Source organism: Oncorhynchus masou, chromosome 21, assembly GCF_036934945.1.
Source record: "Oncorhynchus masou masou isolate Uvic2021 chromosome 21, UVic_Omas_1.1, whole genome shotgun sequence".
In the NCBI taxonomy this organism is placed as follows: domain Eukaryota; kingdom Metazoa; phylum Chordata; class Actinopteri; order Salmoniformes; family Salmonidae; genus Oncorhynchus; species Oncorhynchus masou.
In genome coordinates, this window is record NC_088232.1 from 37,032,463 (window position 1) to 37,056,889 (window position 24,427).

Sequence of the window (24,427 nt, forward strand, 5' to 3'; positions counted from 1 at the left end):
CAGAATGGATGGCAAGGAATAAATTAGTCCTAAATATTTCTAAAACTAAAAGCACTGTATCTGGGACAAATCATTGACTAAATCGTGGAAATTGAGAAAGTTGAGGTGACTAAACTGCTTGGAGAAAAACTGGATTGTAAACTATCATGGTCAAAACGTAATACAACAGTAGCTAAGATGAGGAAAAGTTTGTCCATAATAAAGCGCTTCTCTGCCTTCTTAACAGCACTATCAACAAGGCAGGTCCTACAGGATCTGTTCAGTCATGGTCAGGTGCCAGAAAAAGGGACTTAGGAAAATTGCTTTTGTCTCAGAACAGGGCAGGACGGCTGGCCCTTGGATGTATACAGAGGGCTAATATTAATAATATGCATGTCAATCTCTCCTGGCTCAAAATGGAGGAGAGATTGACTTCATCACTACTTGAATTTATGAGAGGTATTGACATGTTGAATGCACCGAGCTGTCTATTTGAACTACTGGCGCACAACTCGGACACCGATACATACCCCACAATACATACCACAGGAGGTCTCTTCACAGTCCCCAAGTCCAGAACAGACTATGGAAGGCTCACAGTACTACATAGAGCCATGATTACATTGAACTCTATACCACATCAAGTAACTGATGTGAGTACTAAAATTTTATTTAAAAAAAAAACAGATAAAAAAATACCCCTTATGGAACAGCGGGGACTGTGAAGCCACACAGACATACACACCCACACACGATAACATATGCACTATACACACATGGATTTCTGTACTGTAGATTTGTGGTAGTGGTGGAGTAGGGGCCTGTTATGAAATCTGCGAATGAATTATAATGTATTTAAAAGTGAATACTCTGCCTTAATTTTGCTGGACCCCAGGAAGAGTAGTTGGGGATCCATAATAAATACAAAACAGGTTTTTAGACATGTTTGAAAATGCATTAAAATAAAAAACAGATACCTTATGTAAATAAGTATCCGGACACTTTGGTATGAGACTCGAAATAGAGCTCATGTGAGTCCGTTTCCATTGATCATCCTTGAGATGTTTCACAACTTGACTGGAGTCCACATTCAATTGATTGGACATAATTTGGAAAGGCGCACACACCTGTCTACATGTACAGTCGGAAGTTTACATACACCTTAGCCAAATACATTTAAACTTAGTTTTTCACAATTCCTGACATTTAATCCTAATAAAAATTCTGTCTAAGGCCAATTAGTATCACCACTTTATTTTAAGAATGTGAAATGTCAGAATAATAGTAGATAGAATGATTCATTTCAGGTTTTATTTCTTTCATCACATTGGGTCAGTGGGTCAGAAGTTTACATACACTCAATTAGAATTTGGTAGCATTGCCTTTAAATTGTTCAACTTGGGTCAAACGTTTCGGGTAGCCTTCCACAAGCTTCCCACAATAAGTTGGGTGAATTTTTGCCCATTCCTCCTGACAGAGCTGCTGTAACAGTCAGGTTTGTAGGCCTCCTTTCTCGCACACGCTTTTTCAGTTCTGTCAACAAATTTTCTATAGGATTGAGGGCTTTGTGATGGCCACTCCAATATCTTGACTTTGTTGTCCTTAGGCCATTTTGCCACAACTTTGGAAGTATGCCTGGGGTCATTGTCCATTGGGAAGATCCATTTGCGACCAAGCCTTAACTTCCTGACTGATGTCTTAAGATGTTGCTTCAATATATCCACATACATTTGCTTGCTCATGATGCCATCTATTTTGTGAAGTGCTTCAGTCCCTCCTGCAGCGAAACACCCCCACAACATGATGCTGCCACCCCCGTGCTTCACGTTTGGGTTGGTGTTCTTCGGCTTGCAAGCCTCCCCCTTTTTCCTCCAAAAATAACGATGGTCCTGCCAGTCGCAATGTGGCTTTCGGAAGTTAATAGTTGTATCCCTTTGGAGAAAATCACTTACTGCATGAGGAATAAGTTAAAGACATTTTACAGAATTTGGCAACCTTTTATTGACTATATGGAGAATCTCCCCCCACATCTCATTGATTGAATCTATATATAATCCTCACATAATGTTTCACACGTAATGTATAATATGTAGCCTACGGCAGGTGATCCAATGTCTCGTTATTTTGTTATATATTTTTTATTTTTTTATTTTTATTTTTTATTATTGTATATTTGTTTATATAATTATCATTTATTTTTGTTACGTTTGTCTGTTACTGTCACTTTGCCCTATCGTTGTCTAATATCTTTTCACTTTTGTTTTGAATGTTCTTAATTGGAAAATGCAAAAATAAAATAATAAAAAAATAAAAAATAAAAAACGATGGTCATTATGGCCAAACAGTTCTATTTGTGTTTCATCAGACCAGAGGACATTTCTCTAAAAAGTACCATCTTTGTCTCGATGTGCAGTTGCAAACCATAGTCTGGCTTTTTTATGGCGGTTTTGGAACAGTGGCTTCTTCCTTGCTGAGCAGCCTTTCAGGTTATGTCGATATATGTCGACTCGTTTTACTATGGATATAGATACTTTTGTACCTGTTTCCTCAAGCATCTTAAATAGGTCCTTTGCTGTTATTCTGGGATTGATTTGCACTTTTTGCACAAAAGTACGTTAATCTCTAGGAGACAGAACGTGTCTCCTTCCTGAACGATATGACGGCTGCGAGGTCCCATGGTGTTTATACTTGCATACTATTGTTTGTACAGATGAACTTGGTACCTTCGGGCATTTGGAAATTGCTCCCAAGGATGAACCAGACTGGTGGAGGTCTACAAATTGTTCTGAGGGCTTGGCTGATTTCTTTTGATTTTTCCATGTCAAGCAAATAGGCACTGAGTTTGAAGGTAGGCCTTGAAATAAATCCACAGGTACACCTCCAATTGACTCAAATGATGTCAGAAGAAGCTTCTAAAGCCATGATATCATTTTCTGGAATTTTCCAAGCTGTTTAAAGGCACAGTCAACTTAGTGTATGTAAACCTCTGACCCACTGGAATTGTGATACAGTGAATTATAAGTGAAATAAACTGTCTGTAAACAATTGTTGGAAAAATGACTTCTGTCATGCACAAAGTACATGTCCTAACTGACGCGCCAAATCTATAGTTTGTTAACAAGAAATTTGTGGAGTGGTTGAAAAACGAGTTTTAATGACTCCTAAGTAAGTGTATGTAAACTTCCGACTTCAACTGTATATAAGGTCCCACAGTTGACAGTGCATGCCAGAGCAAAAACCAAGCAATGAAGTCGAAGGAATTGTCAGTAGAGCTCCGATACAAGATTGTTTCTACACAGTGCTTTTACATCTGCATTGCTTGCTGTTTGGGATTTTCGGCTGGGTTTCTGTATAACACGTTATGACATCTGCTGCTGTATAAATACATGTGATTGATTTGAAATTTGATTGTTTTGAGGCACAGATCTGGGGAAGTGTACCAAAACATTTCTGCAGCATTGAAGGTCCCCAAGAACATAGTGGCTTCCATCATTCTTAAATGGAAGAAGTTTGGAACTACCAAGACTCTTCTTGGAGCTGGCCGCCCAGGCAAACTGAGCAATCAAAGGAGAAGGGTCTTGGTCAGGGAGGTGACCAAGAACCCGATGGTCACTTTGACAGCTAAGGTAACTGAACTAAATGACTGTTGGCCCGTAGCACTCACTTCTGTTATCATGAAGTGCTTTGAGAGACTAGTCAAGGATCTCTCTGTACTTTGCTCCATTCATTTCTTTCCTCAATCCTGACTAGTCTCTGTCCCTGCCGCTGGAAAACACCCTCACAGCATGATGCTGCAACCACTGTGCTTCACTGTAGGGATGGTGCCAGCTTTCCTCCATACATGATACTTGTCATTAATGCAAACGAGTTCAATCTTGGTTTCATCAGGCCAGAGAATCTTGTTTTTCATGGTCTGAGAGTCCTTTAGATGTCTTTTGGCAAACTCCAAGCGGGCTGTCATGTGAACCTCTGTTGCGATGGGAGAACCTTCCAGAAGGACAACCATCTCTGCAGCACTCCACCAATCAGGCCTTTTTGGTATTGGCCAGACGGACGCACATGAGTAATATGCACATGACAGCCCGCTTGGAGTTTGCACTTTTTCTTCCCGGAATGATGTTTATTCCTGTCAGTGTGATAAACTGAAAATCCTGTTGGCTGTATTGACTCCAACAGCATGTCCCAAGTTAGCCATGTTTCTGTGAAACATTGTTACAATCCCAGATATCTCTTTGGAAATCAACTCTTGCCCTAATTGCCTACTTTGTTTTTAACTTGGGTCTGGACATTAGCGAGTAATATACTCGGAAGCGGTGGGTGGTGTGTACGCATCGGAAGCCTCACTAGAAGACCGCTTACAACACCTTCTCCTCCGGCGGTTGTTTTGCGTCGGCCTCTAGAATCAGTTTGAATGCCTTGGGAGATGCAGACAAAGGATCCGCTTTGGGAAAGTTATATTCCTGGTCGTAGTGCTGGTTGTGCTGGTAATTTGACGTCTCTCTGATATCCAATAGTTCTTCCCAGCTGTATGTAATTAACACTTAAGGTTTTCTGGGCTAACAATGTAAGAAATTATACTTAAAAAAATCCTTATTCATTCATTAGGAAATGTTGATGTTGTAGCCACAACAACAATCCGGACATACCCCAACCAAAAACCCTGGATGAACAGAGATATCCATAAAATGCTGAGTGACCAAACTGCAGCATTCAATGTCAGCAGAACGAATTCTGATGACTCTGTGGCACACGTCGCATACAAGGTAAGCAGGAACGAGCCCCGCAAATCCATTAGGGATGCAAAAAGACAATACAGACTCAAACTTGGCTAAGTGCTGATGTTCGACAACTCCAACTCGTGTCGCATGTGGCAAGGATTACAGACTATCACAGACTACAAATGCAAATCCAGCTGTGCCGTGACACCAAGCTTCCCTCACAATCAAGCTTGACACATTCTATGCTCGCTTCAAGGCAGACAATACGGAGCCATCCAAGACAACTCCGACCCGACCAAGTGTTTTCACTCTCCGATGCTGCTTGCCCAGATCCCTCCTCAGAGTGTGTCCTAACCCAGCTGGTGGACGTCTTTTCAGACATCTTCAACCTGTCCTTGTCCCAGGTTGTAGTCCCCACCTGCTCTAAGGAGACCACCATTGTCCCAGTGCCCAAGTACTCAACAACTGCGTGGCTTTGCACGACACCAACACCATCATCAAGTTTGCTGGGGTCCTGTGTGGCTCAGTCGGTAGAGCATGGTGCTTGCAACGCCAAGCGTCGTGGGTTCGATTCCCGCTAGGGCCACACATATGTAAAAGGAGTTGCCCCAGCCGACTTGTAAGTCGCTTTGGACAAAAGCGTCTGCTAAATGGGATATATTTTATATATATACATGCCAAAGTGATTATTGCCCTGTCTCACTCACCTTGGTCATCATGAAGGGCTTTGAGAGGCTGATCATGGCCTACATCAAGGCCAGCATGCCAGGCACACTGGAACCATGCCAATTTTCCTACCGCTCCAACAGTTCCACGGAAGATTCTATTTCCTTTGCTATTCACATGGTCGTAACACATCTGGATAAGAGGAACACCTATGTGAGTGTGCTGTTCATTGACTACAGTTCAGCATTCAACACTATTGTTCCAGCCAAGCTCGACACCAAGCTCAGTGCCCTGGGTCTGGACACCACCTCTGCAACTGAATCCTGGACTTCCTGACGGGTAGACCACATGCTGTAAGGATTGGCAACAACACCTTCACACTGACTCTTAACACAAGGGCCCCCCAGGGGTGTGTCCTCTTTCCTCTGCTGTACTCAACAACTGCGTGGCTTTGCACGACACCAACACCATCATCAAGTTTGCTGATGACACCACAGTTATAGGGGGGTGATAACCACCAATGACGAGTCAGCCTATAGGGAGGAGGTAAGTGAACTGGCATTGTGGTATCATGACAACAACCTCCCCCTCAACGTCAGCAAAACAAAGGAGTTGATTGTTGACTTCAGAAAGCAGAGAGGAAGCATGCCCCGATACACATCAACGGGACTGCAGTAGAGAGACTCACAAGTTTTAAGTTCCTCTGGGTCCACATCACTGAGGACTTGTCATGGACGAACAACACCAACACTCTTGAGAGTGCATCGGTGTCTCTACTTCCTATGGTGGCAGAAGAAATTTGACATGCTTCCCCGGGTCCTCTCCAAATACTACCACTGCATGAAGGAGAGCTTCCTGACCGGTTGTATCGCAGCCTGGTATGGGAATTGCTTCATCCACGACCTCAAGGCCTTACAGCGAGTGGTGAAGACGGCCTAGTACATCACTGGGACCATGCTCCCATCTACTCAAAACGGTGCCTGAGGAAGGCATGCAGTACTACCAAGGACCCCACACACCCCCGCCACGAGCTGTTCTCTCCCTTAACGATGGGTAGACGGTATCAGAGCTTGAGGTCTGATAGCAACAGGCTGAGAGACCGTGTCTATCTACAAGCCATCAGACTGATGAACACTTGAACTGGACTGACCACCTGCTCTGATTCTCCGCACAAGCTGATGCTACTGCCTCCCGGGTGGCACAGTGGTTAAGGGTGCTGTACTGCAGTGCCAGCTGTGCCACCAGAGACACTGGGTTCACGCCCAGGCTCTGCCGTAACCGGCCATGACCGGGAGGTCCGTGGGGCGGCGCACAATTGGCCTAGAGTCGTCCGGGTTAGGGAGGGTTTGGCCGGTAGGGAAGTCCTTGTCTCATTGCGCACCAGTGACTCCTGTGGAGGGCCGGGCGCAGTGGGTGCTAACCAAGATTGCCAGGTACACTGTGTTTCCTCTGACACATTGGTGCGGCTGGCTTCCGGGTTGGATGGTGCTGTGTTAAGAAGCAGTGCGGCTTGGTATCGAAGGACGCATGACTTTCAACCTTCGTCTCTCCCGAGCCCGTACGGGAGTTGTAGCAATTAGACAAGATAGTAGCTACTAAACAATTGGATACCATGAAATTGGGGTAAAAAAAAATAAAAAGCTGATGCTACTATTTCCTCATTCCTTTTACCACCAAGCTAATTCTACTCGCTACCATTCTAATGCTACTACCAATCAAGATGCTCTTTCTTAATGTTTTTTGTATTGGATACCCCTTTTTCTCCACAATTTCATGCTGAATGGCATCAATGAATTTCTATTAAATAGCAAAACCTCTACTGCCAACAAGAGGCCAACCAGTGTTCGATGGTGACCCAATTCATTACAGGTCATTCATTAAAGCTTTCCAACACGGTATTGAATGCAAAACTGACACCATGCAAGACAGGCTTTATTATTTAGCGGAGTATAAAAGTGGTCAACCAAGAGAACTTGTTCATAGCTGTTTGCACATGAATCCAGCAAGGCTTTAAAATGAAGCAAAGAAACCACTTGAGTTCAACTTGGCCAATGAAATGAAGAAAAAAAACTGCTCATATGGAAAAAGCTCTGAGCTGATCATTAAGCCAGTAGATGGGAAGGCATTGTATTCATATGCATTGTTCTTGAAAGGCTGTCACACATTGCAGGACATTAAGGAAGCAGAGGAAGCTGTTGTATGCTTTGTCCAATAATAGAATTGCTGCATTCAGCAAAGGCACAGTTAACAGATCAGCAACATATACAGTACCAGTTAAGTTTGGACACACCTTTGAGATTCTTTAAAGTAGCCACCCTTTGCCTTGATGACAGCTTTGCACACTCTTGGCATTCTCTCAACCAGCTTCATGAGGTAGTCACTTATAAAACATTTCAATTAACAGGTGTGCCTTGTTAAAAGTTAATTTGTGGAATTTCTTTCCTTCTTAATGTGTTTGAGCCAATCAGTTGTGTTGTGACAAGGTAGGGGTGGTACACAGAAGATAGCCCTATTTGGTAAAAGGTCAAATCTATATTATGGCAAGAACAGTTCAAATAAACAAAGATAAATAACAGTCCATCATTACTTTAAAACATGAAGGTCAGTCAATGTGGAAAATGGCAAGAACTTTTAAAGTTTCTTAAAGTGCAGTTGCAAAAAGCATCAAGCGCTATGATGATCATGGCTCTCATGAGGACCACCACAGGAAAGGAAGACCCAGAGTTACCTCTGCTGCAGAGGATTAGTTCATTAGAGTTACCAGCCTCAGAAATTTCACCCCAAATAGGTTCTTCACAGAGTTCAAGTAACAGACATATCTCAACAGCAACTGTTCAGAGGAGACTGCATGAATCAGGTCTTCATGGTCGAAATACTGCAAAGAAACCACTACTAAAGGATACCAATAAGAAGAAGAGACTTGCTTGGGTCAAAAAACATGAGCAATGGACATTAGACAGGTGGAAATCTGTCCATTCTGCAGCAATGCACCATCCCATCTGGTCTGCACTTAGTAGGACTATCATTTGTTTTTCAACAGGACAATGACCCAACACACCTCCAGGCTGTGTAAGGGCTATTTGACCAAGAAGGAGAGTGATGGAGTGCTGCATCAGATGACCTGGCCTCCACAACCACCCGACCTCAACCCAATTGAGAAGGTTTGGAATGAGTTGGACTGCAGAGTGAAGGAAAAGCAGCCAACAACTGCTCAGCATTTGTGGGAACTCTTTTAAAACTGTTGGAAAAGCATTCCTCGTTAAGCTGGTTGAGAGAATGCTAAGAGTATACAAAGCTGTCATCAAGGCAAAGGGTGGCTACATTGAAGAATATAAAATATATTTTGATTTGTTTAACACTTTTTTGGTAACTACATGATTCCATATGTGTTATTTCATAGTTTTAATGTCTTCACTCTTATTCTACAATGTATAAAATAATACAAATAAAGGAAAAACTCTTGAATGAATAGGTGTGTCCAAACTTTTGACTGGTGCAGTACAGAATGGATCCAGTCTTGTTGAACAGTGTCCTGAGGGTAGGTGGAAGGCTCGCAGCTCTGCCATGCCTGAAGATTAAAAACACCCAGCCATTCTTCCCAAAGATAGAGACATCTCAAAATTGATCATTTGTCATGACCTGGTTGGCCACAGCAGGAGAAATGACATGCTCTCCAGGCTGCAGCACATATACTGGGTTCTTCGTAGCAACTCTGCAGCAAGCTCCATCATATAGGAATGTCTGGCTTGTCAACGCAAACATGGAAATGTAGGACAGCAGAAAATGGCTTCTCTTCCTATAGGCAGAATCTCTACAGATCTATCACTTTTCATTCATGTAGGCATCGACTACTGCGGACCTACTGAAGTTAAGAGAGGACAAAGTCATGTAAAGAGGTATGGAGTAATATTCACATCTGACCTGCTGAGCCATCATTCTCAAAATGGCTCATTCCTTTGACACAGACTCATGCTTCAGTCCCCTTCAACGGTTCATTTGTAAACTCAGCAAAAAAAAGAAATGTCCCTTTTTCAGGTCTTTCAAAGAAAATGAGTAAAAACCCAAATAACTTCACAGATCTTCATTGCAAACGGTTTAAACACTGTTTCCCATGCTTGTTCAATGATCCATAAACAATTAATGAACATGCACCTGTGGAACAGTCGTTAAGACATTAACAGCTTATAGACGGTAGGCAATTCAGGTCACATGTATGAAAACTTAGGACACTAAAGAGGCCTTTCTACTGACTGAAAAACACAAAACGAAAGATGCCCAGAGAGCATGCTCATCTGCGTGAACGTGCCTTAGGCGTGCTGCAAGTAGGCATGAGGACTGCAGATGTGGCCAGGGCAATAAATTGCAATGTCTTTACTGTGAGACACCTAAGACAGCTCTATAGGGAGACAGGGGAGACAGCTGATCATCCTCGCAGTGGCAGACCACGTGTAACAACACCTGCACAGGATCGGTACATCCGAACATCACACCTGCGGGACAGGTACAGGATGGCAACAACAACTGCCCGAGTTACATCAGGAACACACAATCCCTCCATCTGTGCTCAGACTGTCCGCAATAGGCTGAGAGAGGCTGGACTGTTGTAAAGCAGGTCCTCACCAGACATCAACGGCAACAACATCGCCTATGGGCACAAACCCACCGTCGCTGGGCCAGACAGGACTGGCAAAAAGTGCTCTTCACTGACAAGTCACAGTTTTGTCTCACCAGGGGTGATGGTTGGATTCGTGTTTATCATCGAAGGAATGAGCATTACACCGAGCATCATCGGACTGAGCTTGTTGTCATTGCAGGCACTCTCAATGCTGGTCGTTACAGGGAAGACATCCTCCTGCCTCATGTGGTACCCTTCCTGCAGGCTCATCCTGACATGACCCTCCAGCATGACAATTCCACCAGCCATACTGCTCATTCTGTGAATGATTTCCTGCAAGACAGGAATGTCAGTGTTCTGCCATAGCCAGCGAACAGCCCGGATCTCAATCCCATTGAGCACGTCTGGGACTTGTTGGATCAGAGGGTGAGGGCTCGGGGCCATTCCGCCCAGAAATGTCTGGGAACTTGCAGGTGTCTTGGTGGAAGAGTGGGGTAACATCTGACAGCAAGAACTGGCAACTCTGGTGCAGTCCATGAGGAGGAGATGCACTGAAGTACTTAATGCAGCTGGTGGCCACACCAGATACTGACTGTTACTTTTGATTTGGACTCCCCCCCTTGTTCAGGGACACATTATTCCATTTCTGTTAGTCACATGTCTGTGGAACTTGTCCAGTTTATGTCTCAGTTGTTGAATCTTGTTATGTTCATACAAATATTTACACATGTTCATTTAGCTGAAAATTAACGCAGTTGACAGTGAGAGGACGTTCCTTTTTTTGCTGAATTTAGGAGAGGACAATGGAATAAAATGTGTCAGCTTTAACTGTGAGCTAAGAGAAGCTCTGAAGACAAAATTCAAAAAGCCCTGTTGCAGGATGGCATAAAGTGGAGATTCAACACTCCTAATGGTGCTCACCATGCCGGTGTGTGGGAACAGCTCATCCAGCAAGTAAAGAGTGTTCTTCAACCCGTCATGATGCAGGTTTGATGACGAAGCCCTGTAAACAGCTCCATGTAAGATGGAGGCAATTCTTAATGACTGCCTAATAACTTCAGTCTCGAATGACCCAAGTGTCTTGGATTCCCTAACGCCAAATCACGTCATTCAACTCAAAGGATAACCATTGTTGCCACCAGGTCTGGTCAAGAAGCACGACTTGTATGCTCGAAGGAGATGGAAACAAGCCCAGTACTTTGCAGAACTTTTCTGGAGAAGATGGACATGTGAGTATCTGTCAATGATGCAGGATCGTCCAAAGTGGAACAGCACAAAGCTGATTTTCACCATCAGAGACTTTGTTCTCATTGTGGATGCTACAGCTCCACGTAACTCATGGGGCGAATCATTGACACTATGGCAGACTCCAGAGGTCTGGTACGCAGTGTGTGTTTTAAAGTCCAAGACCAGTGAGCTGAAGAGGCTCATCGGCAAGCTCGGTTTGCAGTAATGGAGTAGTAATAAGGCAGTAATAACCTGATGACGATGTCAGTCAGACTGCGTGTAACACCGTTTGAAGTGAAATTGCCTCTGAGCTGCCGCCACTGGGTTTCAACACGCAACTCCTGAGTTGCTCAACACCTACGCTGACATGTGCACACTGATTTGACATGGATTATCCTATGATGGACAATGCACACATTCTTCAAAAGAAGATTCAGTATGCACAATTGGACAATTAAACAAAATGTGAAAGAATGCATCATGAAATGTTGGTTATATGGTACTTAGGTTACATTTATATTCATGGTAATTGATTGGCTTAGGATAGTAAGCAATTAAGTGCCAATAAGAAGGGGTCTGGTCTCTTACCTGGTGGTAAGGCTCACACTCTGACAGCCAGTGACGCTCCTCTGTCAAACACTTCCCCTGCCCTACTTCATCCTGAAAGATAGAGAAGAGAGAATGGAGGAGAGAGAAAGACGTTAACAGCACGACAAAAACAATGATGATGTCTATCAACTAAGTTCTTATACAGAAGGGTCATACTACAGCAGGTCCCACTGCTGCCACTGATATTGCTGTCACAAAAATGAACTGTTCCTCTCCTCAGCAGCACAATACAGACTTTCAAAGAGCTACACTGCCCCCAAGTGGACACATGGTATCATAGTCTTTTTCAAAGACACTATGAAATATCAATTTTACACAGAATTCACGGAATATCAACTGGGGGAAAAAAAATAAAACAGGCCATGTTTAATTGATCCCCTTTCAAACAGTCCCAATTGTACCAATTTCTTGCCGATATATCCATTATATACATCCCGGTGCGAAGCCCTGGGGAGGGGTGGGAGCAAGAGACTTAAAAAAAAGTTTTACTTTGACCCTTACCCAATCTTTTTTCTATTACCTTTTCCATATATGATTTGGGATTATTTATATTCTTAAGGCAATATTCTTCCCAGTATCCATTCAATTCAACGTCTCTACTGCCAACCTTCTAAACGTTCCACTACTGAATAAACCCTAGACTGCTGGTGCTACTAACAGCCATCTCCAGAACAGTGTGAGAGAGTGAGAGAGGTACAGGGAGTTTTGGAAACAGTCAGGAAGCTTGTCCGAGGAATGATAGAACACCTTCGGAGTCATACCATTGAGCCTGGGGTTTTGTTCCCCTGTGCGCACACACTCAAAAAGGATCCCTCTCCCTCTCTTACAACTCTTGTAAATCACTTTTCCTCCCCCTCTCTCACACGCTGTATTCCACTCGCTTTCTTCTCTTATCTCCATCACTCTTTCCCCCTTCATTGGCATGCTGCCCACTCTGTCCTGTCATTGGTGGCATAATGAGCCCATTCTGAACAAAAGGCAGCCAAATGTTAATTAGATGAAATCATGATTTTCATGACGGCAGGAATGGGGAAACAATGTGGCGGAGGAGAGCAGGCTCTCTGTGGTTTAGGAAAGTAACAGAGACCGGAAAACCCTGTCTGCAAGCCTGGTTCTCTCTCTCTCTCCATCTCTTCCTCTCGCTCTATCCCAGGGCCTGTAGTGATAGTACCACCCTGAGGCTCTCCTTGTCACTCTCATCCCATGCTGCTGCAGTAACAGGGCTGGCTGTCTGAAGAGAGTGTTCTGCAGAGCAATCACCCCCATATAGAGGCTGAACAACATTATGTAAGCGGGGTCCAAATAGAAGTGGACCTGGCAAACAGGCCTAGTTTTTCACGGCTGTATCAAACACTGGCCATGGCTCAAATGCTGATTCAGTGTACATGGCATGACTATGAGCGTCTTTCCAGATAGATATAGGCCAGAAACACAGCCAGGGAACATCCTGTTCACCCTGTACATTTGTCACGTTAACTTCACTGGACCTGGCAGTAGCAGCAGCAGCCTGTAAACACAGGGTTGTGTTCTAAATCATTCTGGAGCCATGGTCTGTCTGTCCTGTCCCACACTACAGCTTTGTGCAGCTCTCCGCTCTTCCTGCAGCACAGATCCACTCTCTGTTCACAGAGCCTGACAGACTGGCTGGGTTTCACTTTTTAGTGCTGGAGGATCAGCTGCCGGTAGTGTGCGTCAGTGTGTTGATTGGGCCATGTGCGTGTTAGAGTGTGTGTTCTTGTGTGTTCCCGACGACAGTCAGAACACTAGCAGCTGTCCCAAAGACTCTGTGTGCCCAAGGGCTCTAAATCAGAAACCGTGTGGCATTTCACAGAGCAGCTAGGAGTACTGTGTGTGTGTGTGTGTGTGTGTGTGTGTGTGTGTGTGTGTGTGTGTGTGTGTGTGTGTGTGTGTGTGTGTGTGTGTGTGTGTGTGTGTGTGTGTGTGTGTGTGTGTGTGTGTGTGTGTGTGTGTGTGTGTGTGTGTGCGCGTGCATGCATGCATGCATGCGTATGTGTGCCTGCACAGCTTCTATGAAACCACCTGCATCAGGCAGTTCTTTTAAAACGTTTCCATCTGTACATATTTATAAATGACCATATCACATCCCCGAATCATAACTCATGAAGTAATAGAGAGCTAAGAGCAGCCCTAACAGGCAGGATGTTTGGGACTTGAAATACAGTAACTCAATAAGGACCATCTTAATTGTCCTTAAATGGTAAGCTTAAACAATGGCTCTGAAAACCAAAATTAAAGAAAAATCCTTGGAAGAAAACACACACAAGCCATTTATGATCTATTTTCCAAGTTATTTGCTGCAGCCATTCTCAATGGCCGGCCCAGTGTCAGGGGATATAACGAAAGCCCTGGATCAGCTAGATAAATACTTCTCCCTACAGTCTCATGAGGATAACAGCCATGCCACTGTAGAGACAGAGGGACTAACAAGCTGTATGTCTGCTGTCTGCTGAGGGCTCTCGGCTCTGTCTGAATACAGCAGGTACACCCCAGCAGGACTGCTTGAGGGGCTCTGCTACAGTACAATGGCCCTCCAGATCAGAACACTGTGGAAAACAATACACCATATACCATCAAATGTGATAATTTAATTTTTCAACAAACTATGTCAATTGAGCACTCTCAGCTCTGACTACAGAAGCTACTAGCTACACTTGGAGCTCCCGAGTGGCACAGCGGTCTAAGGCACTGCATCTCAGTGCAAGAGGCATCACTACAGTCCCTGATTCAAATCCAGGCTGTATCACATCCAGCCATGATTGGGAGTCCCATAAGGCGGCACACAATTGGCCCAGCATCGTCCAGATTTGGCCGGGGTAGGCCGTCATTGTAAATAAGACTGTTCTTAACTGACTTGCCAAGTTAAATAAAATAACAATAAAAAACAGCAGGCCCAAATAGCTCCAGGCCAGACCAGTGTGACAGAAGAGTTCACAGTCCTGCCCCCCCCAGTCAATCACCACCCCTGCAGCCCGCCCTCTGTCCAACAGTCTTTGTGCTTCTTTACAGGAGGGGAGGGGCCAGCCGGCATGTCTGACAACTATGTAAAACAAGACAGCAGCGTATGAGAGGACAGACACAAGGGAGGGGGAGGGGAAGGTGGCTAGACAACAAGGTACAGAGCAGGGAATGATGTGGAAGCAATATAAACTAGCCAAAGTCTTGACAGTGTAAAAATAGCCAACTGCCATATTCTCAATCTATAAAAAGCAGGCTATTATGACATAGGCCTATCGGTTTCCCCAAGGACTCTCAGTTTAGAGTCTCATGTCTCAAGCTAGGATTCGGCCCAAAGTATGCACTGATGACCTGTGGTCCTGTGTCCCTCTTTGCTGTGTGAGTGTGCTGGTGTTTTCCTCTTGCTGTTGATGCCACACGGTGCTGGTTGTCCTCTGTAGGGCTCTTCACATCTAGTGGACTGAGGGGACCTGGACCTGGTCTTCTCTCCAGCCTCTCACTCACCACCCTCTTACCCTGGGATCAAACAACCATGGATCATCAATATCAATAATTTTAATGAGATTAGGACTTCCCCTGACCAAGTGACCTTATCAGAAAAAAGTCCTGGCCCTAAACATAATTTGTATCATTCAATGGCATCATTTGACTACAGTTGGCCACAGAACTTTATAATTCCTGCTGTACCTCATAGGCTCGTCATGTTGTTTACCTTTGTGTTGCCAGCCATGGTGACCAGTAGCTGCTTCCTCCTGCCCCGCCCAGAGCCCAGCAGGTTCCCCTCCGTCTCCCTCTCCCCAAGCTCCTGGACCCACTTTGGGGTGGGAGAACCACCCGTCCCTGGTTTGGTCATCACAACACGAGGATCCTACTCAATAGCAAAGTGAACATGACAGTGTGAATCACAGTATCTCAGTAATACATCTCTATTGCTGATAATATGTGTATGCATATGGTTTCGTTCATCAATATGGACATTGTAATTGTGTTGGTATGAATATTCATATCTCAGAACTATTCGGTATGTAAAAGCATCTCTGTGTACATCTCTGTAGACAGACGGGGCAACTCACGCTGGTAGACTTGTTGATGGTGATGGTTAAGTCCCCTGCTTTACCCTTAGGGCTTTGCAGTATAATTCCTTCCTTCTCCGCTCTCTTCTTGTCTTCCTCTACCTCCTGCATGGAATGAAACAGAACATGAAACACTTATTATTAGTCGTCAACAAACCCTGTAAAAAAATGTGAGTTAAAATGCAATATTTGTCTTAGATCTTCACTCCATACAAGGCTAGTCGTTAGATACTTATCATTATCTAAGGTTTCCAATGTCACTTGGTTTGGGGATATGAGGATTAAACAAATCCATAAAGACGACAGGTCTTTTTTTCTTTCTTTAGGGGGTAGATCAGCTTTAATATTGCGTATAGATTGTAGCTTGAATCAATGTAATTGTCTGCATAATTTCCAATCCCCCATATACATACTTACGTGTATGTATGTATGTATGTGTGTGTGTGTGTGTGTGTGTGTGTGTGTGTGTGTGTGTGTGTGTGTGTGTGTGTGTGTGTGTGTGTGTGTGTGTGTGTGTGTGTGTGTGTGTGTGCGTGCGTGCGTGCGTGCGTGCGTGTGTGTGTGTCTCTTTCTTTTTACTATTTTTTACATTGTACAAAAATAGTGAATATATCAAAACTATGAAATAACACATATGGAATCATGTAGTAACCAAAAAAGTGTTAAACAAATCAAAATATTTTTGAGATTCTTCAAAGTAGCCACCATGTGTCTTGATGACAGCTTTGCACACTCTTTAGCATTCTCTCAACCAGCTTCATGAGGAAGTCACCTGGAAGGCATTTCAATTAACAGGTGTACCTTGCTAAAAGTTAATTTGTGGAATTTCTTTCCTTCTTAATGTGTTTGAGCCAATCAGTTGTGTTGTGACAAGGTAGGGGTGGTATACAGAAGATAGCCCTATTTGGTACATAGTACATATTATGGCAAGAACAGCTCAAATGAGCAAAGAGAAATAACAGTCCATCATTACTTTAAGACATGTAGAAAATAGTAAAAATAAAGAAAAACCCTTGAATGAGTAGGTGTGTCCAAACTTTTGACTGGTACTGAATATGCTTTAAAATACATGTTTCTTTATTATTTTCCCCTAACCCTACCACCCCTCCCCTAATTGGAGGAAACTAATGGACAATACCACTTTGGCTTCTACTTCCATCTTACACATACTATATACATTTTACAGACACAATGTATTTTAAAATAGTTATCTTTTGTTTGTTTTTAATCCCATCCTTCAGCTACCATCAACCCCTCCCATCTATCTCTGAAGACCATCCAGTTCTGATTTCTATTTGCCATATATTTTTCAACTGTGCTGTGATGTTTTCCACAGATTGTAAATTAAAGATAAACATTTTTGCTAAAAGTAGTATTATATTATTTATCGATTGACTATGACTTTTCAAAATCACCCAGCAGTGCAATTTGCAGAGTTAGCTCCAGGTAGATTTTGCGATACTTCAGCCATTCCTGAACCTGCGACCAAAAACAAGCTACATAATTTGAACAGTACCAGAACAAATTATATATTAATTCTGTCTCTTTGCCGAAACATCTGTAGAGCTGGGATGGTTGTATCCCCCATATATATAACATTATATTGGTTGCAAGAATTTTGTATAATAATTTGTATAATTAAATAAAAAATGTCAGGTCTGTCAACCCCAATCCTCTAACTTCTCCATGTGATCAGTGCAGGTTTAAAACGGTGTCTCTGTTTCAGAGTAAGAACAGTTGAACACTAACTCACCTGGTACCTCTTCATGAGTGCTTCATTCTTCCTGCGGAGCGCCTCAATCTTCTTATCCAGCTCCACATCCTTCTCTTTCTTCAACATGACGTCACTGGGGGTCTGGAGACGAGAGAGAGAATACTCAGCTCATCAGAGCTTTAATGTAGAATCTTATTGGTACCTCAATCAATCCAATTTATTTATAAAGCCCTTCTTACATCAGCTGATGTCACAAAGTGCTGTACAGAAACTAAGCCTACCTGTGAGTGGCTACAGTATCTACAATAAACAATCCAGTGCATGATGGGCATTCAGAATGATTAACTCTCAGCAAAATCCAGCCAACAATATGTAGCAAGCACTGATGAAATGATCTTCTTACAATTCTCGGCTTGACGTGATTTACAGAAGGATCCATCCATGAGTATGAAATATCTCCATCTTTCTACACCAATGGTGTCTGTTGCGGTCACGCACAGTAATAGTAGTAAACACACACAAACCCACAAACATACGTGTCCTCATGGACTGTTCATAATTGGGCTCAGTTAACCAGTAGGAATACCAGAGCAAAGCATAGCATCCTAAACATCCTGATGCCGTCTTCACTACAGAACAGAGCAGCATGTCTCCTCATACGACAAAAGGCCCTGACTTAAGCCTCGTTGAATTTTTATGGGGCTGAAACAGGGTGTGTGTTACGCCACTTTTAAAACTGAAGGCATTTCATATGTCATACCACTGTGGCACTCTGTGGTTTTGACTGAACAATAGTCATTACAGTAACCATGAAGGCCGCTAGGCCTTATAACACAAATCCAATTAACTATAGAAACTACAGCTGGTAAATTGACAGACACACCATTTTGAAATGTATTCAGGGCACAAATCACAGGGATGGAGAATCTAATCCAAAAAAACAATCTGGGTCAATGTTGGGCTTCTGATCCTGAGCATTCTCGTAGCACTATCTGGTGATATTAGGGTAAGTGCACCTATTTAGCCCACCAAAATCTAAGTTTAGACATTTCTAACGTAAACAGCCCTAATTTTCATAAGGAAAGTGGAAGTAAGATGAAAGATGAATCTCTCGTGAAGTTTTATGACTTTAATTTCACAATATATTTAATGTGACATCAAAATATTTGATAAAATATGTTACAAGTCCATACTAGACTTAATGGGTACTGAATGTACCCTTTAAGCCCATGGTCGTTCCAGATAAGCCCACTCTTTAATAATCAACTGTAATTCATTTCCAAATGTTAAACACTTACAAAATGAAATTTCTTATGTAAGCTTACAATTACAATAATCTCCCCTAAAATTATTAAAATCAAGTGATCATTACTATTTATCATTGAAGTACCATTAATAAAAAGTGGTGTCCAATTGTATCCGCAGAGATCAATTTGGGCTCAGTCTTTTGTTCTTGACAACCAGTGTACACCAGATTAAACTAATCATAAACTTCAATCAAAACTTGATTAGTTGAATCAGGTGTCTCACTGCCTGTTTAGAACAAAAACCCGCACCGGCCCTCTGTGGATAAGACACGATCACAAAGACCATAACACAAACAATGTTTAATGAATTATCTGAAAGCTGTTTAACATTTGCTGTATTCCTATACTTGTTCATTCGTTTAACTTGCCTTCCTAAAGCCTATCTGAAGACTGTTTCAAATCTTCCGCTCTACTGTTGTATTGCAAAGGGTGATCCAAACAATAGAAACACCTGGATGAATGAGGGACAACAATATGACAGCACCCCGGCCCTAACTGCATGAGTAGTCATCCAATAGTCGTCTTCCTGTCCCTCATTTGTTTCAATTTTTGTCCACTACTTGTAGGTCTTCTATCCCTGATGTCCTTCAATCCTGAACATATTCTTCTTTCTCTGCATCAATGAATTGTATTTAAAAACTTGGTAAAGGCACCATGGACAGATGCATTATATGCATAACTGTAGCTTAAGTGTTTTAATCAACTTAAATAAAAAACATTTATGCTCAGGTCTATTCAATATTATGGATGTCACACAATCATCATGTTGTCATGACTTCCACCGAAGTCGGCTCCTCTCCTTGTTCGGGAGACGTTCGGCGATCCACTTCACCGGCTTTCTAGACATCGCTGCTCCATTTTTCATATATCCATTTGTCTTGTCTTGTTTCCATACACACCTGTTTTTCATTTCCCCAATCAATCTACTTGTATTTTACCCTCTGTTTCCCATCCTGTTTCCCATTATGTTCTGTTTTTTGAGCGCGTTTGACTTATGTAGTGCTCTCGTTTTTGGAACTATAATAAAAGTGTTCCTGTTCATTATACTCTACTCTCCTGCACCTGACTTTGTCTCCAATACACCATTGACATGTGTTGCAATACAAACGGGGCATAATTGGAGCATACTGGAACAACAATGATTTATTGTAAAAAAGACACTATAGCAAAGTTTACTTAGAATATATTTGGAAACCTATGGTTTGGGGTATTAATGTACACTATATATGGCAATATTATGCGAAGTCAGTATTGATCACATTGAACAATATTTATTTATTTCCATTTATATTTTGTATAGAGGGTTCTTTTTGTGCTACTTTACCTATTAAGCCCACCTGAGAGAAATGTCAAATTTACGAAAGGCAACAAAGTTCAGTTAATTTCACAGTAAAATAAGTCTAAATGTATAAAAAGAAATGTTAGCTGTCAGTGCTTAAAATATATTATATTGTTGTGGTTCACCAAGTTATGTTGCTACTGTATTGACTGTGACGTGGCACGACTGTGTGCATGAAAATCCCATATTTTCAACTGGCAAGATATTTTCCATTAAGTATTTTCCAAAAATATCAGCAAAATGTGTTTAGCTGAGAGTCGCCTCCACACAAGTTTGTTTGCAGCTTTGAAATTGGCCACTAGTAGGAATTTACACATACCTGTCAATAACTGTCACGCCCTGACCTTAGAGAGCCATTTTATTTCTCTATTTGGTGAGGTCAGGGTGTGATGTGGGGGGGAGGCATTCTATGTCTTGTATTTCTTTGTGTTTGGCCGAGTGTGGTTCCCAATCAGAGGCAGCTGTCTATCGTTGTCTCTGATTGGGAATTATACTTAGGTAGCCTTTTTCCCCACCTATGTTGTGGGATCTTGTTTTTGTACAGCTCTTGTAGCCTACGGAATGGTACGGTTGTTTTGGTTTCACTTTGTTATTTTGTTGCTGCTTCTCATTTAAATAAATATGATGACCACCAATTACGCTGCGCCTTGGTCTCCTTCAAACAAAGCACGTTACAATAATTTAATAAAACATCAGATTGGCTTTGAATAAAAACTGGTATAATACAACAACCACATGAACTGGTTGAAACATTAAATAGCAAAAAATATATACAGTACCAGTGAAAAGTTTGGACACCTACTCATTCAAGGGTTTTTCTACATTGTATAATAATAGTGAAGACATCAAAACTATGAAATAACACATGGAATCATGTAGTAACCAAAAAAGTGTTAAACAAATCAAAATATATTTTAGATTCTTCAAAGTAGCCACCATTTGCTTTAATGACAGCTTTGCACACTCTTGACATTCTCTAAATAAACCAACTTCACCTGGAATGCTTTTTCAATAGTCTTGAAGAAGTTCCCACATATGCTGAGAACTTGTTGGCTTCTTTTCCTTCACTCTGCGGTCCAACTCATCCCAAACCATCTCAATTGGGTTAAGGTTGGGTGATTGTGGAGGCCAGGTCATCTGATGCAGCACTCCACCACTCTCCTTCTTGGTCAAATAGCCCTTACACAGCCTGGAGGTGTGGTGGGTCATTGTCCTGTTGAAAAACGAATGATAGTCCCACTAAGCGCAAACCAGTTGGGATGGCGTATTGCTGCAAAATGCTGTGGTAGCCATGCTGGTTAAGTATGCCTTGAATTCTATTTATTATCACTGACAGTGGACTGGGATATGTTTCGGATAGCCTCTGACAATAACATTGATGTATATGCTGACTCGGTGACCGAGTTTATTAGCAAGTACATCGGAGATGTCGTACCCACTGTGACTATTAAAACCTTTCCTAACCAGAATCTGTGGAATGATGGCAGCATTTGCTCAAAACTGAAAGCGCAAACCACCACTGGGAACATGACCGAATACAAACAGTGGAGCTATTCCCTCCACAAGGCAAACAAGCTAAGCGTCAGTATAGAGAAAAAGTAGAGACGCAAATCAACGGCTCAAACACGAGACGTATGTGGCAGCTAAGCGTCAGTATAGAGAAAAAGTAGAGACGCAAATCAACGGCTCAAACACGAGACGTATGTGGCAGGGTCGACAGTCAATCACGGATTCCAAAAAGAAAACCAGCCCCGTTGCAGACATTGACGTCAAGCTGCCAAAGAAATGTAACAACTTCTTTGCTCGCATTGAGGACAATACAGTGCCACTGACACGGGCCTGCTACCAAAGCCTGTGGCCTCTCCTTCTCCATGGCCAATGTGAGTAAAACATTTAAACGTGTTAACCCTCGCAAGGCTGCTGACCCAGACGGCATCCCTAGCCGCATCCTCAGAACATGCGCAGACCAGCTGGCTGGTGTGTTTATTGACATATTCAATCAATCCCTATACCAGTCTGTTGTCCCCACATTCTTCAAGATGGCCACCATCGATCCTGTCCCATGATAGCTAAGGTAACTGAACTAAATGACTATCACCCATAGCACTCACTTCTGTTATCATGAAGTGCTTTGGGAGACTAGTCGAGGATCATATCACCTCCACCCTACCTGATACCCTAGACCCACTCCATTCTGCTTACCGCCCCAATAGGTCCACTGATGATGCAGTCGGCATCACACTGCACACTGCCCTATCCCATCTGGACAGGAGGAATATCTATGTAAGAATGCAGTTCATTGAATACAGCTCAGCATTTAACACCATAGTACCCTCCAAACTCGTCCTTAAGCTCAAGCCACAGGGTCTCGAACCCGCCTTGTGCAACTGGGTCCTGGACTTTCTGACGGACCGCCCCCAGGTGTTGAAGAAAGGAAACCACATCTCCACTCCCGCTGATCCTCAACACCACCCACAAGGGTGCGCTCGCAGCCCTTTCCTCTACTCCCTGTCCACCCATGACTGCATGGCCATGCACGCTTCCAACTTAATCATCAAGTTTGCAGATGACACTACAGTGGTAGGCCTGATTACCAACACGACAAGACAAGGGAGGAGGTGAGGGCCCTCGGAGTGTGGTGTCAGGAAAATAACCTCTCACTCAACGTCAACAAAACAAAGGAGATGATGTTGGACAGGAAACAGCTGAGGGAGCACCCCCCAATCCAGATGTACGGGACAGCAGTGGAGAAGGTGGAAAGTTTTAAGTTCCTCGGTGTACACATCACGAACAAACTGAAATGGTCCACTGACACAGACAGCGTGGTGAAGGCGCAACAGCACCACTTCAACCTCAAGAGGCTGAAGAAATGTGGCTTGTCAACTAAAACATTCAAACTTGAACAGATGCACAATCGAGAGCATCCTGTCGGGCTGTGTCAACTGCACCTCCCTCAACCGCAAGGCTCTCCAGAAGGTAGTGCCATCTGCACAACGCATCACCAAGGGCAAACTACATGCCCTCCAGGAGACCAACAGCACCCGATGTCACAGGAAGGTCAAAAAGATTATCAAGGACAACAACCACCCGAGCCACTGACTGTTCATCCCGCTATCATCCAGAAGGCGAGATCAGTACAGGTGCATCAAAGCTGGGACCGAGAGACTGAAAAACAGCTTCTATCTCAAGGCTATCCGACTTTTAAACAGACATCCCTAACATGGAGAGTCTGCTGCCTACACAGACTCAAATCTCTGGACACTTAAATAAATGGAAATAAAGGTATCACTAGTCACTTTAAATAACGCCACTTTAATAATGTTTACTTAATACTACATTACTCATCTCATATGTACATACTGTATTCTAAACTATCTACTGCATCTTGCCTATGCCGCATGGCCATCGCTCATCCATATATTTATATGTACATATTCTTATTCATCCCTTTACATTTGTGTGTATTAGGTAGTTGTGAATTTGATAGCACAAGCATTTCATTACACTTACATTAACATCTGCTGACCATGTGTATGTGACCAATAAAATTTGATTTAACCAGCAGAGCACATCACACCTCCTCCTCCATGCTTAGAATTTGTTCTTAACTGACTTTTTTGGTTACTACATGATTCCATATGTGTTAGTTCATAGTTTTGATGTCTTCACTATTATTCTACAATGTAGAAAATAGTACAAAATAAAGAAAAACCTAGGAATGAGTAGGTGTGTCCAAACTTTTGACTTGTACTGTATGGGATACCATGGAAAAAGAAGTAGCCTACCATCACTACGTTCAATCAAAAATATTATGTGGGAGCTGCAAAAAGTGCTTCCAGATAACTGTACAAGCAGCAGGTTTTGAGCTCAACTTATGATTATTTGATCTGCTAATTAAATGCTGGCGTTGGTATGAAATTGCATTATTGCGATCCCTTGTGGGTCCTTTTAGATGTAACTCCAGCAGTGTCTGTGCTGACACTTGTGTATGACGAGTAAAACTCAAACAGAGAACATTTTAAAAAGGCACATGGATGCCCTGAGCAGAGCTAATGACGTAGCGCTGAATAACATTTGTTTCCTCTCCAGGCTAAGTGAACGCCCACACCACACATACTGTAGTGTCAGTTCTGAACAAATAACAGCCACACACAGTGCTCAGAGGAAAGTGAACAGATTGTATTGGCACAGCAGAAACACCACT

The 24,427-nt window shown here is 42.9% G+C and overlaps 1 protein-coding gene across 2 annotated transcripts in view; it reads right to left on the reverse strand.

Moving 5' to 3' along the window:
- Positions 1-24,427, reverse strand: part of LOC135508276 (coiled-coil domain-containing protein 9B-like) — a 51,622-nt gene that overhangs the window by 25,152 nt on the left and 2,043 nt on the right. For both annotated transcript variants that reach the window (XM_064928349.1, XM_064928350.1), the window contains exons 2-6: positions 17,617-17,718; positions 15,864-15,968; positions 15,503-15,658; positions 15,142-15,306; positions 11,794-11,865 (exon numbers count right to left, since the gene is read on the reverse strand). In XM_064928349.1, the coding sequence (XP_064784421.1) occupies positions 11,794-11,865; positions 15,142-15,306; positions 15,503-15,658; positions 15,864-15,968; positions 17,617-17,718 (600 nt within the window). The remainder of the gene's footprint in view (positions 1-11,793; positions 11,866-15,141; positions 15,307-15,502; positions 15,659-15,863; positions 15,969-17,616; positions 17,719-24,427) is intronic.